We start from the raw sequence: 16849 nt of genomic DNA on the forward strand, positions 1-16849 counted from the left end.
CTGTCTCAAAAAAAAAGGATTGTGGACTTCTCATCACTGATGATGGAGGCCAGAGAACAGTGGACAATCTGTAAAGAACTGAAAGAAAAAAACCCTGTCAACTAAAAAATTTATGTTTAAGAAATATCATTGAAGATGAAGGTGCTGTAATCCCAGCTACTTGGAAGGCTGAGGCAAGAGAATTGTTTAAGCCCAAGAGTTTGAGGTTGCTGTGAGCTATGATGCTATGACACTCTAGGGAGGGTGACATCGTGAGACTCTGTCTCAAAAAAACAAAAACAAAACAGATGAGGGTGAAACAAACGGAAGTTGAACATATTGTCCTTCATTTCAAAATTTCCTAAAGTTCTTCAGGATAAAGGGAAATGATACTAGATGAAAACTGAGAATTATGAAGAATATGAGAAATGTTCACTATGTGGGTAAAATTAAATGGCTATTTTTTTGTCTCCTTATTTAATTTAAGAGGCCACTAACTGTTCAAAGCAAAAATTAAAAATTCCATTGTGAGTTATTATATATTTAGAAGGGGAATATTATATATGGCAATAATTGCATAGAGAGCAAAGTTGTGTTCCCAGGATTATATTGTTATAAGGTTCTTACATTTTATGGAATGGTACAACATTAATTTAAGGTAGACTATGTATGATAAAGTAAGGAGGCAAACCGTAATCCCTAGAGCAAACACATATGCACACACCACCCCCACCTGAAGAAGAGGTGAAGCTAGAAAGTCAGCAAAGGAAAAAAAGAATTATTACAAAAGAAAGAGGAAAGGAGAAACAAAGAAACCAAAAAGATGGGACAAATAACAAGCGGGTAGATGTAAACACAGCCATCAATTATTACATTAAATGTAAATGGACTAGCCCCTTTGCTTTTCTTGGGCATGGGAACTTAGCAGGGACAGGACTCTCTTGCATGGTGATGGCATGTTTGCCAGGGCTTGGGCTAGAGCTGAGGACTTGGTGTCAACCACCCAAGTATGTTGTTGGTGCTAACAGGGCTAAGCTCCAGGAGGTTGGAGATTAGTTATAAATGTGGAAATTAAGCAAATAAATAAATATCTAGGCAGAGATGTAACCAGGTTATGTGACCTGGACTTTGCTTCAAGGCAATGACAACACTGTTAAAATGCCTCTGGCCTAGAAGCCCTGGGCAGTCAGGGGAGGTAGATGAAAACAAGAGTCAAAGCCCAGGTCAGAGGGCCTACTCACCGTTTTCAATATTGACTTTTCTCTTGTCCCCTTCCTTGCAAATTGCTAGTGACACTTCTACTGAGGGGTGCTACTACTATTAAGGTATTTTAATGTTTAGGAGAGTTGAGGGGGGAATATCCACCTTGGCAGAGGGTTGGGCTGGAGGCTGGAGGTTGTCAGACAAAATTACATGGAAGAGATGACAATCTGAGATATTTTGAAAGACAAGTGGAATTTTCCAAATGGAAAAAGGAAGGAAGATCACTCAGAAAGAAAGGCATGGAGTGTTTGGGAATGACAGTCTCATTATGGGCTAGGGTGGGAGATGAGTCTGGAAAGATGGGTTGGGGCAATTGTCAGGCATCTTGTGTGATCTCAGGAGACAATGGGCACACTGAGAGGCCATGGGAAAGCCCACAGGCAGCTCAAAAGCCTTTATGGACACCCAGGAGCTAGAGGGACTTTCAGCTGTCTCAAAACCGAGACCTCAAGCTTTGTTTATCATCATTGGAGCTACCTATTCAGGCAGGCTGCAGCGCAGCCACTTCCTGGGGCCTTCTTGCTCACAGCAATAGTATTTTGCCTCAGAGCTTCCAGAGGTTTCCAGACTGAGAGAGACCCAGGGACCTAAAGAAAGGATTGAGGTGAGGGTTGAGTGTTCAGGAAGCAGGCAGGAGGCCTTTGAGGAAAATAGGATAAAGCTCCAAAGCTTGTGAGTTTAAAGAGTTTGGAGGCAATTTGCTGACTGTGTTCAGAAACGTCTATCAAACACCTGCTCAGTGCAAGAAGTATTTGTAGAGAGAGGCTCTTCACGGACCTATCATTGCTTTATGCAAGCTTGAGATGTGGACTTGTCCTCAAGAGGCTTTCAATCTACCCGAAAACTTAACTAACCCAAGGGGGGAAAATTAGTGAATAATAAAGGACTGAACAGGTCCAGCGAAGGCACTGAATAGATGTCTGTCAATTAAATGAATGAAAGGGCGAATGAACGAAACTGGAGGTACTGAGGGCAATGTCCCAACAATCAGGTGAAACAGAGAGCCTTGATGTGTCTCTGAGGAGGCGGGACTGGAAGGGTCCAGGCAAAGTCAACTGGCTCCTGGCCTCTCAGACCATACCAAGTGCCCAGTGGGGACTCGCCTCGCCTGGCTAGCTGGCAGGCAGAGTCCCGTGGGCGGAGGCGAGGCGCTGAGAGGAGCCGCGGTTTCCCACCGCTCCCTCTCAGGAGCAGGGTCCAGAAAAGGGCCCGCGGGGAGGAAGCAGGAGTCCGCGGCCCGCCCCGTTGCGTCCCACCCACCGCGTCCCCTCCCCTCCCGCTGCGGGAAAAGCGGCCGCGGCCGCCGCTGCTCGCTGTGGGGCGGGCGGAGCGCTGCGGGCGGCGGACGAGATGCGAGCGCGGCCGCAGCCCCGCCGGCTCTGGGCCGCTCTGCTGGCGCTGGGGGCGCTGGCGGGCGTCGGCGTTGGAGGTGAGTGAGGCGTCCGCGCCGCGGGGAGCAGCTCTCCCGGATCCGCAGCGCCGTCACGTTTGCAGCCTCGGCGCCGGCAAACCCGCGCGTCTGCTCCGGGAGTGCGCGCGTCCCGGCCGGGGCGGTCGGAGCGGTCGGAGCGCGGAGCTGTGAGGGCTGAGAGGCGCCCCGAGCCCGGGGGCGGGTCCTCCCGGACTCCGAAGTTGTCACCCGGGTCTGGAGCCTTCCCGGGCGGCCTCGGCACCCCGGTGGGGTGGCGCATCTTGGAACCCGCGTTTAGCCCCGGCGGGCGAACTGCAGGCTGAGCCCCGGTAGCCGCGGGCATGTGGGGCGGCCCGGAGCTGCTCCCGCGCGTTGGCCGAGGGATGCGCCTGTGTCTTCTCCAGTGAGAGCGTGCGCGCGCGCGCGTTTGCCAAGTTACTCAACATTGCCTTTTTCTCCGATTGTTACCCTTTCTTCCAAGGTGTTCTTTTTTTTTTTTTTTTTTAAACTTGGCGGTTCCCTGCGGGAATGTTTTGGAGCAGGATGAGAGCTCTGCTTCCTCCAGTGGCCCGCTCCAGTGGCTGCGGTGCCTTTACTTTCAGGACAGACTTTGCACCCCCCAAATCTTAAGTGTATGCGAGGAGCCACGGCAAGGCTCCCTTGGGCTGGCTTGCATCCCTGGCTTTGTCTCCCTTGCTGCTGCGCACCCCATCAGCCGCCAGGGTAGGCGGCATTCGGCCTCATTGGTGCTGGGGAGAGGCACCGAGGGACAGAGCGGGCACAGCCCTGGGGTGCTGCCTGTCCTTTCCGGAGCCCTTGGCAGTCTTGCTTGGGGTAGAAGAGGGGACTGTAGTTACTGGTCCGCTGGGGACTCTTTCACAGAGGACGCTACAAGAGAATATATACACACACACACACACATATATTTAATGTATATATATACACGCACACATATATATATACACATTTAATGAAAACACTAGTACTTGTAAAGTAATTAGAGTCTGCAAAAGAGTTTTTTTAAATAAAAGGTTAGGATTTATTGATAAGTCCATTTTAAAGATAAACTATTGGAAAATACTTTGACGACTGCTTTCAAGATTCTTCTATGGATGTATGGACAGATACTAGACAGGACAAGGATACCTTGGAGGAGTTTCCGTTGATGTACAGCAGGCTGTTTAAGTTGTTATTGTTGAACTTCTGTGCTAGAGACTAAGACTAGGTAACTGATACCGTTATCTTGCAGTGAGCAGCCTGATGACCACTGCATGGAAATATGACTCTCCAGCATTTTGCCCTGGCAGATATTAGAGCCTTTGGTCAGATACAGGGCAACTCAGCTTTCTCCTACAGAGATGCCTGCTTCCACAGACTTAAAACAATTTTTACTTTCATTAAAAGTTTTCTTACATCCACAGTTTTCTGAGTTCACTTTTGAGTATAATCATATTTTCTTACGGTTTTAGAAGGAATGAGGTAACATATGACAGTGCCTAGCACAGTGCTTAGCTGGATGTTAGTGAAGCTGAGGAGTGTCTCCATCCCTATTCCCAACTTCTCTGGAGCTCCAATATGTCTTTCCTTGGTCTAGTTCACACAGTTGTAATCATCCATGTAGGATTCTACTGCACGGATGCAGTTAAGTTTGCATTAAAGATCATTTAGGAGATCTATTCAGAGGTTTATCCTGTGATGGGGAGCAATCCTAGGAATGGTGATGAGTTGTGCTGAATTAGCCCCAGAACCCCTTTGAAAGGCAGGGTAGGGTAATGTTGAATAGCAGGGACTCTAGAACCAGACTTCCAGAGTAATAAGCCCATCTCCCCACAAGCAAATTCTATTATTTTTACACCCTCCATCCCAGTGTTGGTAGCAGGGATATAATTAGATCTCTGGGGAAGCAGTTTGTGAGGATGAGAGTAGAATTGTGTTGGGGCACAAAGTGTTAGAGGGACACAGAAAGATCTGGGTGGGGTTGGGGATGGTACAGACGGGCTGTCCCAGAATAGGAGAGTCTGGTGCACATACGGGTAGAGGAGAGGTTGTTTGAGGATAGCATTAAGTTTTTGATTTTCCGTACAAAGATGATCTTTTTAGCTTCACCCAAGAAGTGTTGGGTTTTGTGGCTTCCTCATTTTTAGATTTTTATTCTAACCTGATTAATTCCAAGCTGCAGTGCTTATTTCCCTTCTGGAGTTTATATCTTAGAAATTCTCCAACTGAAGCCCTCTGCAGGAATCCTCAGGTCTTGGAAAAGTATGGGAGGAAGCCTGGTTGGAGGGCAAACGGGAGAGCTATTGTTTAAAGCTAGTTGGATGTAGGTTTGATTCTTGACTTTGTCTCTCATTGGTTGGGTGACCTTAACCTAATCTCTTGGATTTTCCACTTCCTCATCTGTAAAGTGGAGAAAACAATACCTCTATGATTATGCTGATTAAATGAAACAACCCCCTAAAATAAGTATTCTGTAAACAGCAACTACTCTTGTCATTATCCTTCCTATCCATGCTATTTGCCATGTATTGTGGCCAGGAGCTGTTACTGCTTCATACATGAGCACGATCCAGGCTCCCAGAATGAGACTGATGGGTCCCTGTTCTCACATCTCTGTGGGAGGGGGCCCCTTTTATTTCCATCCTTTCCTTGTTCGTGGTTTGGTATCATTGTTGGTGGTTTGGTATACCTTGGCCACTCTGACCCAACAAGAATCCACAAAAGGAGCCAAGGAGAAGAGAGGCTCATACATTTGTTTTATCTATGAAAGAACCTCAAGTCCTCTTTGGGAAAACAGGAAAATAAAAGGCAACCATAAGATTTCCTGTTCTATGAGAGGGACATGTCTAGTATTTTCAAAACTCTATGCCCAGTGCCTGGCACATAGGCAGCAAAATAAATGCCTATGGGATGCTATGAAAAGGCATCTAGAGGTGACATGCTCACTTTAAGAAACCTGATATTTGAATATTTATATTCATTCAATAAGGATTCTCAAGTGCTCCATCTGGATATTCCTAGGGCATAAGAAATACAGCCAAGACCATGAGTTCTTTGGGCATTTAGACTGCTGTACTATTGCACCATTTAGACCTCTGCTCTGAGGGTCCTGGAAACTCAAGGGCTCCTCTGTGAGGTGTCTGTGCTTTTTTTCCCTTTGGGAGAAACCATCAGGAGGATGACATTTTCCTCTATTGTGAGGGCAAAAGTAAGGAGTGGAGGCGGTCTCCTCCTAGAAGATGGGGCCAGGAGGTGACAGTGAGGAGGTGGAGTCTAGACTCTAGAATTTCCTTTTCCACAGCTCTCTACCCCACTTGGCATCTCTGGTTATCATGCCCTCCCAGCTCCAAGAATCCTTCTGCCCTTGTTGGCAGAAATCACCAGGAAGCATGCCCACAAGAACCACAACTCATGAATCAGACAGATAATTAATCAGGAGAGTGACTGAGCTGTTACGGGGCTAAACCACTGACTTTACCCAGCTCTTTCTGTGCCCACAGAGCAGGCCTACTGCTTCACCCCATCGCCTCTTCTCCCTTTTCCTGAACCTGGGCCCCTCCTGAGTGGGAAGATCGTTGTGCCTGATGGCACTTAGGCCACTAGTGGAAATGAAGCTGGGAGCAGGGAAATGACACTGTTTAGGGAACTGCATATTCCCCCTATGCAAACTGCTGGTATTTATTAAAATGTAAGATTCTCCAGCATGGTTTGGCCCCTGTAGCTCAGTGATTAGGGTGCTGGCCACTTGCATAGGGGCTGGCAGATCGAACCCAGCCCTGGGCCAGCTAAACAACAATGACAACTGCAACAACAAGAAAAATAGCCGGGCGTTGTGGCGGGTGCCTGTAGTCCCAGCTACTTGGGAGGCTGAGGCAAGAGAATTGCTTAAGCCCAAGAATTTGAAGTTGCTGTGAGCTATGACGCTACAGCACTCTACCGAGGGTGATGTAGTGAGACTCTGTCTCAAAAAAAAAAAAAAGAAGACAAAATCTGCCTTTCTTTTCATGCATATGGTCTTTTTTTTTTTTTTTTTGTAGAGACAGTCTCACTTTATGGCCCTCGGTAGAGTGCTGTGGCATCACACAGCTCACAGCAACCTCCAACTCCTGGGCTTAAGCGATTCTCTTGCCTTAGCCGCCCGAGTAGCTGGGACAACAGGCGCCCGCCACAAAGCCCATCTATTTTTTTTTTGTTGCAGTTCAGCTAGGGCCAGGTTTGAACCCACCACCCTTGGTATAAGGGGCCGGCACCCTACCGACTGAGCCATAGGCGCTGCCCACCACGTCTTATCAGAAACTTTTTTTTAAAAATTAGGTGTTAAAGTATTATTTATGTATAATAAAATTTATCCTATTTAGGTATATAGTTCTATGAATTTTTTTTTTTTTTTTTTTTTTTGTGGTTTTTGGCCGGGGCTGGGTTTGAACCCGCCACCTCCAGCATATGGGACCAGCGCAGTTCTATGAATTTTGACAGATGCGTATGATTACGATAACCAAGATAAAGAAAATTTCTATCACCCCCCAAAATTCCCTCAAGTGTCATATAAATGAAATCATGTAGTATGTGGCTTTTCAGTGTGGCTTCATTCACTTTTAATGTATTTGGGATTGATCCATGTGGGATTGATCCATGTGTCAGTAACTCTAAGAGGTTTCCCAAGGCTACTCCATCTTCCCTGAATGCTGTGGGGCTGGATCCATTAAACCCAGAGATGCCATCCGGTTTTCAATTTCTAAATATTCCCTCTCTCTTCCCTTCCCTTCCTTCCCCTTCCCTTTTTTCTTTTTCTTTTTGACAGGATCTTGCTCTGTTCCCTGGACTAGAGTGCAGTGGTGGCCTCATAGCTAACTGCAACCTCAAACTCTTGGGCTCAAGCTATTCTCTGGCGTCAGCCTTCTGAGTAGCTGGGACTACAGGTGCCCACCACTACACCCAGCTAATATTTACTCTTTTTAGCAGAGATGGGGTCTCACTCTTTCTCAGGCTGGTCTCAGACTCCTGACCTCAAGTCACCCTCCCACCTTGCCCTCCCAGAGGCTTAGAAGACTAGGATTATAGTCAGGAGCTGCTGCACCAGACCCAATTTCTAAATTTTTTAATTGGCTGGATGTGTTTGCCATACATAAGTCATTAGATTTCCCAAGGGCTAAGTAGTTAAATATGTCAGGATATTGTATAGGATTTTGCAGCAACCAACAATTTTGTTATTCTTGGTCCTAAAAGCCATACATATTTTGTGGCCAAATATGGTGTGTCACCATCTGTGGAGCCAGAAGCTATTAAGTAAACCTGGGGCTCTTCTACCTTCTTTTATTTTTGGTAGCATCTCTGAAAAAACAACCACATTAGAAGTCTTCCTTTGTGTTTTCTTGTCATGTTCCCACAAAGAGACTACTTATTCACGCCATCCCTGTTTCTGAGTTCAGTTAGTTCATTTTTTTAGTTCAGTTAATGAAGATGTTTAAACATTAAAGGAAAGAATGAATGAGGTGATACATGCCCAACATAAGAAAGTCAAACATTGGAGAGGAAAATTGCTGATTCTCTTCTGATTCTACTCTCTTATAATGTTTACCATAAAGGAGGTGGTGTGTTGTACTCAGACATTTTCCCCTTGCATATGTAATTCTCTCTCTCTTTTTTTTTGAGACATGTTTCACTTTCTTGCTCTGTAGTAGAATGCTGTGGCATCATAGCTCACAGCAACCTCAAACTCCTGGGTTCAAGCAATCCCCTTGCTTTACATCCCGAGTAGCTAGGACTACAGGTACCTCCCTCTACGCTGGCTAGTTTTCCTATTTTTAGTAGAGATAGTGTCTCACTCTTGTTCAGGCTGAATTTTTTTTTTTTTTTTGCAGTTTTTGGCCGGGGCTGGGTTTGAACCCGCCACCTCCCGCATATGGGGCTGGCGCCCTACTCTGTTGAGCTACAGGCGCTGCCCGGGCTGATCTTAAACTCCTGAGTTCAAGCAATCTATCAGCCTCTGTCTTTCTGAGTGCTAGGATTACAGCAGTGAACCACTGTGTCCAGCCCGGTGTGTCTGTGTATATGTGTGTGTGTGTGTATTCTTTTTTCTAAACTGTGTTATATGCTACTTCCTTTCATACAGAAAAAACAAAAACAAACAAACAAAAAAACAAACAAAACCTCCCCCCCCAAAACTGTGAAAAAGAACTATGAGTTTGAAATTAAGAAACACCTACATCCAGTTCATAGTTCTGTAGGCTTTTTAATCAACTTGTTGGGTGACTTGGAACAGGTGTCTTAACTCTGGGCCTCAGTCTCTTGGTGTCTCAAGGCTGCAGAACAGGTAAGATGAATGGAGAAACCAAGGTTTGCTCTGGCGCTCCCCCCACCTTCAAGTGAAATTTCTTGTTTGATTGACAAACTTTGAATTTCATGTAAGGATTTCTTTGAGAATAAAAGGGGAGTCCTGCTGTTAAAATCAAACTGAATGCTGTGGACGTGACCATAAAAAAAAACTTCTCACTTCCCAACAAAGGTTTTCTATCTTCTACTGTGCTAGCACTCAGCCGACTGGGGATATGAAAAAAAAAAAAAAAAGAAATCAAACCTGAAAAACTGCCCTGGAAGAGCTCCAGAAATTTGGCAAAAGGAACATTCAGTAGCTACTTTAAAAGTCCCTGTAGTCAATCCTAAATCTCCTTGCTGAGGGAATTTTTGGATAGAAAAAACCTGGTCTATGAGATCCACTGATGGTTCCAAACCTCTATTTTAACCACAATATATAATAAGCTCCAGATTAAACCTTTGCTGGAGCCACCTGTGAGGAGAATGTTTGACCAGTGCCCCAGTGGAGGGGAGGGTGGTGTCTCCTTCCTGGGACTGCCACAAGCTGAGGATAGACCATGCTCTGGCTTGGTGAATGCTAGTGGGCTGGACAAAGTTAATTATTATTTTTTATTCTCTTTTATTATTATTTCTAATTAAAAAATCGACAAAATTTTATATATTTATGGTGGTCATGATGTTTTGAAATATGTACACATTGTGGAATGGCTAAAATCAAGTTAATGAACATACGCAGTGCCTCACATATTTGTTTGTGGTGAGAACACTTAAAATCTACTCTCTTGGGAATTTTCAGTAGATGATACATTGTTATTAACTATGGTCACCAGGTGGATTTCTTGAACTTATTCCTCTTGAGTACCTGAAATTTCATATCCTTATCCTTTGACCAGCATCTCTCCATCCACCCTGATCCCAAAGTTTATTCTTGTGTTCCTGCTGAATTTTGGGGTTCCAAGAAGTTTTGATACAGATGGTGCAGTTTGTAGAGGACTGGGGAGGAGCATATATTTAAATAAATACAAATGTAGAAAGGGAGGCAGAATAGAGGACATTTAAAAATAGCTTTAATTTTCTTTTAGCTTAAAAAAAGTAATTCAGCTTGCTGTTAAAAAAAGTCAGGCAGGACAAAAATATAATAATATAGAAAGTACAAGTTCCTTGTAGTGTTGTCTTAAAGATAACTGCCACTGACAGTTACTGCAGAGTTTTCTTTCCTCTATGTGTATGTCAACATATACATTTATTTATCATTATTGTTGTTTCTCAAAGTGGGTCATTCATAATAGGATCATTGTTATTTAATAATCTTCCTAGGCATCTTTTTATGTTTGTTGTGGCTTTCCATTATTTATCTCAAGAGCTATAAGTCTAGCTAGAAGACATACTGTTATACGGCTGTATCAGAATTTACTTAACCAGATCCCTATTGCAGGGAGACATTGCAGTCATTCCTAATTATGTGCTACTACAAATAAAACTACAGGGTATATCCTTATTCATATATGATGCACCTTTGTTCAAATGTTTCTACAGACTACATTTCTTGAAAGCTGCTGGGTCAAAGGGCATGAATATTTTAAATTTAAATTTTAATAGTTCCTGCCAACTTGCCTTCCTACTAAGATGGGCTGCCTGCTGTCCACACCTATAAGACATGAGCTATGGGAGGAGGGCAGCAGAGCTGGACAGCTGGATGCCAAGGAGGTCATCAATAGGGCGCTGCTGGGCTGGGCCTTCAGTGGAGCTTGGTACAGGCCTGCCTCATCTGTATGCTGAGTGAGTCAGATGGGAGGTGGGGTTGGTGCACTTAAAATTTTCCAGAACTTTGAGACACAGCATTTGAGTCAAACACTAGGTGGGCCATTAAGAAGAAATGGTGATTTGTGCATTGTTTGAAGGATTGTGGGCCCTAGGATACTAGACCTGGTGGAGTGTTAGTTGCCCCGTTGATTTTGTTGTTGTTGTTGTTTTTTTTGAGACAGAATCTCACTATGTTGCCCTAAGTAGGGTGCTGTGGCATCATAGCTCATAGCAACCTTAAACTCTTGGGCTTAAGTGATTCTCTTGCCTTAGCCTCCCTAGTAGCTGGGACTATAGGTGCCTGCCACAACACCCGGCTATTTTCTTGTTGCAGTTGTCATTGTTGTTTAGCTGGCCTGGGCCAGGCTCGAACCTGTCAGCCTCGGTGCATGTGGCTGGCACCATAACCACTGTGCTACGGGCGCTGAGCCTGTTGATGGTTTTTTGACTGGAAAAGTAGATACTTCCAGGACTGGCTACACCTTGAAGACCATATATTTGGACTCCTTTTGTTTTATAGAAAAGCAAAAAGGGAGTTCCTAAGAGGTGAAGTGACTTGCCCAAGATCACACGAGTTTAGTGGCATTGGTGAGGTCTAGCTCTGTGGACCCTTGTCTTCCAGCCAGAGTGATTTCTTTACTATCAGAGACAAAGGGCCCTCTCACATCTGGCCCTGGGGTAGAGGGGCGGGGCATGAGTGTTCCTGGTGCAGGAAGTGAATAGATGAAGGTGAGGGGGCAGGACATGAACATTTATTGAGCATCCGCTATAGGTGATTCTCTCAAGTAGGTTACCTCATTTAATCCCAGCAACTTGGGAGCATGGGGGAAAGGAAGGAGCTGTTTGGGGTCTGTAGTGCATGGCTGATGTGGTTGGGTTAAACCTATTAAATAGTAGGAAGCAGTTGTAAATTTTTGAATAGGACTGTGCCATAGAATCCAAGAGGCACTTGGGCGTTAGAGCACAGGAGATGAAGGCATGTGCTTCAGGCCACATGGCCAGCGGAATGGCAAGGGTAACTTCAGCCCCAAGGCCTCCTGTTGGTCTGCATACTTCCCTTACCATGGTGTCCTTTGGTTTGCTGCCCCTGCCTTCCCAGATTCCTCAGGGGCTGCATGTTAATTTTAGACCGTGACCATGCAGAAGACAAGACTCTGCCCCAGGAGGGGCTTTATGCAGACTTCAGCACATGGCTTCCTAATTAGCCAGGTGGAGATGATAACGGGACTTGATCTGACTTCATTTATAAGGGCAGGACCTACTGGTTGAGGGGCCAGTGAAAGGGTATGACTGGTGGTCAAAACATCTTAGCTTAGTCCAAAGAGGATCCACTTGCTCAGGCCAAAATCCTTCCTATCTTTCCCTTTTGAACAAAGTTCTCTGAGAAAGAATTTGGATAAAAGAGACTTTATCCCAGGGAACGGTTACAGATGCAACCTTCATAGGGTATAAAACAAAGGTGTATTTTAGAGAATAAAGGCAGTTCAGGGTTTTTCTTTTTTTTTTAATTTCAAGTTAATGCAAGGGTACAAACAACCAGGTCACAATATTTGAATTTGTTGGGTAGAGTTCCTCTTGTAGTTGTGTCCCACACCCAAAAGGTGTGCCATACCCCTACATTGTGCCCATTGTGTGGGAGCACTCCAGCCCCTCTCCTTCCTTTTCCTCTCTCTCTTATTCCTCCTACCCCCGAACTTGAATTGAAATGAGTTTTTCCTCTGTGTGAGCGTGAATTAGATCATCTACTGGTTTTATATTACTGTTGAGTACATTGGATATTTGGTTTTCCATTATTGTGATACTTTACTAAGGAGAATGTGTTTCAACTCCATCCAGGTTAATACGAAAGATGTAAAGTCATCATCTTTTTTATGGCTGAACAGTATTCCATGGTATACTTGTACCACAGCTTGTTAGTCCATTCCTGAGTTGACGGGCATTTAGGTTGTCTCCATATCTTGGCAATTTTTTGTTTTTCTTCTGGGTAGATGTCTACTAGTGGGATTGTGGGGTCAATTGGGAGGTCTAATTTTAGATCTCAGAGGAATCGCCATACTTCTTTCCAGACAGGCTGTGTTAGTTTGTAGTCCCACCAACAGTGTAAAAGTGTTCCCCCCTTTCCACATCCGTGCCAGCATCTGCAACTTAGGGACTTTGTGATGTGGGCTAATCTTACTGGGGATAGATGATATCTTGGGGTGGTTTTGATTTGCATTTCTCTGATGATTAAAGATGATGAGCATTTTTTCATAAGTTTGTTAGCCATTCGTCTATATTCCTCAGAGAAGGTTATGTTCATGTCTCCTGCCCAGTGATAGATGGAATTGTTTGCTCTTTTTTTGTTGATTAATTTGAGTTTTCCCTAGATCCTAGTTATTAAACCTTTGTCAGATTTGCAACATGCAAATGTCTTTTCCCATTCAGAAGGTTGTCTATTTGCCTTGATTGTTGTGTCCTTAGCTGTGCTCAAGTTTAAGTCCCATTTGTTTATTTTTGTTGTTGGAATTGCCACTAAAGTCTTCTTCATAAAATCTTTCCCCAAGCCAACATCCTCAAGAATTTTCCCCACACGTTCTTCTAGGATTTTTATTTTTTTATGCCTTAGATTTAAATCTTTTATTTATTTTGAATCAATTTTTGTAAGTGGTGAAAGTGCAGGTTCAGTTTCAGTCTTTTACGTGTGGTTATCCAGTTCTCCCAGCACCATTTATTGAAAAGGGGAGTTCAGGGTTTTATAATGAAAGTTCTGCCTAGGTTTCCAATCAGGTTCGTTTATGCAAGTAAGGGATGCAAACTCACTTGGTTCCAGTGGTTGATACAGCTGACCCTTGATTGGTCAAGGCAGCTGAGGCAATTGGAGGTGAGCTCTTCAAGTCCCAAAGTTGTACAGAGGTGTGGGTGTTTGGAGAACTCAGAGTTGGTGTGTGATCTGGTTAACAAATGGCTGCTTACCTGTGTTTAAAATTTAGGTCCACTTAGCCAAAACTTAAAGGACTGGCTCTTTCAGGTTCATATTTGTGCACACCTTCATGCCCTATATGCTATCCATCAGCAAGTCTTTGGAATATATCTAGAGGCTGACCACATCACTGACACCACTCCCCTCCAAATCCAGACCACTGCCATCTGTTACCTGGATTTTTAAAATAAGTTTCTAATTGGTCTCTTTTTCTTTTGCTTCCCTCCTGTCTGTCCTCCACCAATCCTTGGTGGCCAGAATTATCTGTTTTTGCTCACCTCTGCTTAAATTCTTTTAGTGGCTTCCCACCATATGGAGAATGAAATCCACACTCCCTACCATGGCCGACACCTTTCTAGTGTTCTGGTCCCTAACTGCTTCTCCAGCTCCCTCTTCCTTCCTCTTCCTTCCTGTCATTTCTGTAATAGGCTGAGACCTATCCAGCTCTCCTCTAGGGTTCTTTCTGGAATACTTGTGCCTTAGATCTTACCACAGTTCCCTCCAAAAACATCATTCTGAAATGTCAGCTTAGCAGAGGGAATTTTCCTGACCATGTTCTCTAAAGGAGACTCCATGGCTCAGCGCTTGTAGCTCAGCGGCTAGGGCACTGGCCACATACATCAGGGCTGGTGGGTTCAAACCCAGCCCAGGCCTGCCAAACAACGATAACAACAACAACATAAAGGAGACTCCTCTTCCCTCATTGCTTGCCATTCCTTTATCCTCTTTTATTTTCTTACAGAATTTGCCACTCTTAGAAATTGTGTGTTTTTGTTGTGTATGTTTTGTTACCATCTTGCTAAATAAAATTTAAGTTTCACAAGAGTAGGGCCTTGGTTCAGTTCAGCCATGTGTCTGCAGTGCCTGGCCCAGGTAGATGCTCAATGAATATGTGTCAAGTAAATGAACAAATGAACAAATGCTGACACCATTGATACATATTGGTAGTAAAGTTTAAAGCTCAAATAACTACTTTTCCAACTGTATTCACATGTGGGTTAATCATAGCAAATTTTTCATTCCAGACTGGCATTTTTCAGTCATGCTAAGTATTTCAGGACAGTGGTCCTCACAGTCATTTCATATAAACTATGAAATAGTTTACAAATTCATTTTTATTAGTTTCTTAGGGCTCCTGTAACAAAGTACCACAAATTGGGTGGCTTCAAACAACAGAAATTTATTTATTGTTTTTTTTTGATAGGGGTCTTGCTATATTGCCCAGGCTGGTCTCAAAAGTGATCCTCTTGCTTCAACCTCCCAAGTACCTGGGATTATAGGAATGCACCAGCATACCCAGCTCAGAAATTTATTCTTGCTGGAGGGTAAAAAATTTGAAATCAAGGGCCATGCTCCTTCTGAGGCTTGGGAAAACCCCTTCCTTGTCTCCTTCTAGCTTCTGGTGGTGACTGGAAATGCTTGGTATGTATTTTTGACTTTTAGCTGCATCGCTCCAGTCTCTGCCTCTGTTACCATATCACGGTCTCTCTGTCTTCATGTGATGTTTTCCTCTTCTTGTAAGAACATAAGTCATACTGGATTAGGTCCCACTGTAATGACCTCTTCTTGATTACATCTACAAAGACCCTATTTCCATGTAAGGTTACAATTAAAGGTACTGGGGGTTAGAACTTCAACATGTCTTTTTTAGGGACATAAGTCAACTTATAATGCATTTTAATATTGGTGAAGGCAAATTATATCCAAATACTTTCCACTGTTAAATACCATGTGTAATTGGCTCTGATACACTTTAAAAATCTCTGTAGTCAGGATAGATACTACATCCATAGTTTTAATTTTGATGAAAAACAGTAGCTTGGATTCCCTGCTGCTTTAGGCAGTGCTTATTAGATCTTTTTGCTGAGCGGTGTGTATTACCTTGAACTCCATTTTCTTGTTCCCTTGGGTTACTTAGCTGCTGTTACATTTAAGGAAGAAACAAGAGTAAAATAAAGTTTCTTAGAAACTTGGTCTAGAGAAACCACTTGCACATACGTAGAGCAGTTAGCACGAGATGTTTTGTTCTGAAGATCAGGCCCTGTCTGAGTCACCTGTTGTCCCCAGGGACCTAATTGGGAAGTGATCAGTCAAAGGTCAGTAGCAGGGCAGGGGACCCAGGCTGGACCTCCTCTCTGGCACACAATAGGGAGATGTTCATAGTTTTTACTGAACGAATTGTCCTCTCTTCCCAGTAAATACCTCTCACTCTGAGTTAGCTTTCTCCTAAAGTCCCGTGGACTGATCAGGGTGGCTGTTCCTGAATTCTGGCATCCTGTTTCATTGGACAACATGTCCTGAAAATAGCCCCTATTGACGCATTATGACTGGTTCCAACTCCCTTCCTTGTTTCCTTTTTCACCTCTATTTTCCCCACCCTATTGTCTTTTCTGGTTCTGTGATTCACGCTAATGTGCCAGACCACAGCCTTCTGTGTCTACTTTCCAGGCAAACTTCTTGGCAGCCCTTGTCTGTCTTTTCTCTTATTGGCTGTCCCTCCTTGATTGGGATTTTTGAACACTAATATTCGTAACTCCATTTAGAAGTCAGATCTGACAATTGAGCATTCTTCTCTGGCCTGATAACTTTCTAGCTCTGCACTGCCTCCCCTGTCCAGTTCAAAGCATACTTAGCTTTGTGGCTAGTGTCCTGTAGAATGGAGTTTTCAAGGAAAAAAAAAAAAAGGTAAAATATTCACCTGCCCTAAACAACTTGAGACTCAGGATAAAATCAGCAGCAATAAAACAGTAGCAACTCCAGCAAGCAGCAGCATTTATGGAGGACTTTGTGTGCATCAGCTGTTGTGTTCAAAGTTTTCAGGGATTGGTTCATTTCATTTTTGCAGACACCCTGTGAAGAACCAGGCCCATTCACTTTGTTTCCTGGCTCTGGCTAAATTGTTGGAGGAAAGGGGTGATTGGTGTTCATTCCTGGTGAAGATCCCTGCTTCTCCAGAAGGGCTGAGTCTCCAGAAGTGGCCCCGGAGGCTGAACAGGAACGTGGCTTTGTGAATGACTAGAAACAGAGGCCCAGACTCCTTCCACATGTTCATGAGGGAGGGGTGACCTTGGAGCAACAGCTCATTGAATCCGCCTGGGCCCAGTGCAGGAAATTCTGATGAG

General features: G+C 44.2%; 1 protein-coding gene across 1 annotated transcript in view; it reads left to right on the forward strand.

Annotated features, from left to right (window-relative positions):
* The first annotated feature begins 2406 nt into the window (after positions 1-2406).
* ITGB3 (integrin subunit beta 3) overlaps positions 2407-16849 on the forward strand; it is a 57471-nt gene continuing 43028 nt past the window's right edge. The window contains exon 1 of the mRNA XM_053570081.1: positions 2407-2671. Within this exon, the coding sequence (XP_053426056.1) occupies positions 2593-2671 (79 nt within the window). The 5' untranslated portion in view covers positions 2407-2592. The remainder of the gene's footprint in view (positions 2672-16849) is intronic.

The sequence above is a fragment of the Nycticebus coucang genome, chromosome 18, assembly GCF_027406575.1.
Source record: "Nycticebus coucang isolate mNycCou1 chromosome 18, mNycCou1.pri, whole genome shotgun sequence".
NCBI lineage: Eukaryota > Metazoa > Chordata > Mammalia > Primates > Lorisidae > Nycticebus > Nycticebus coucang.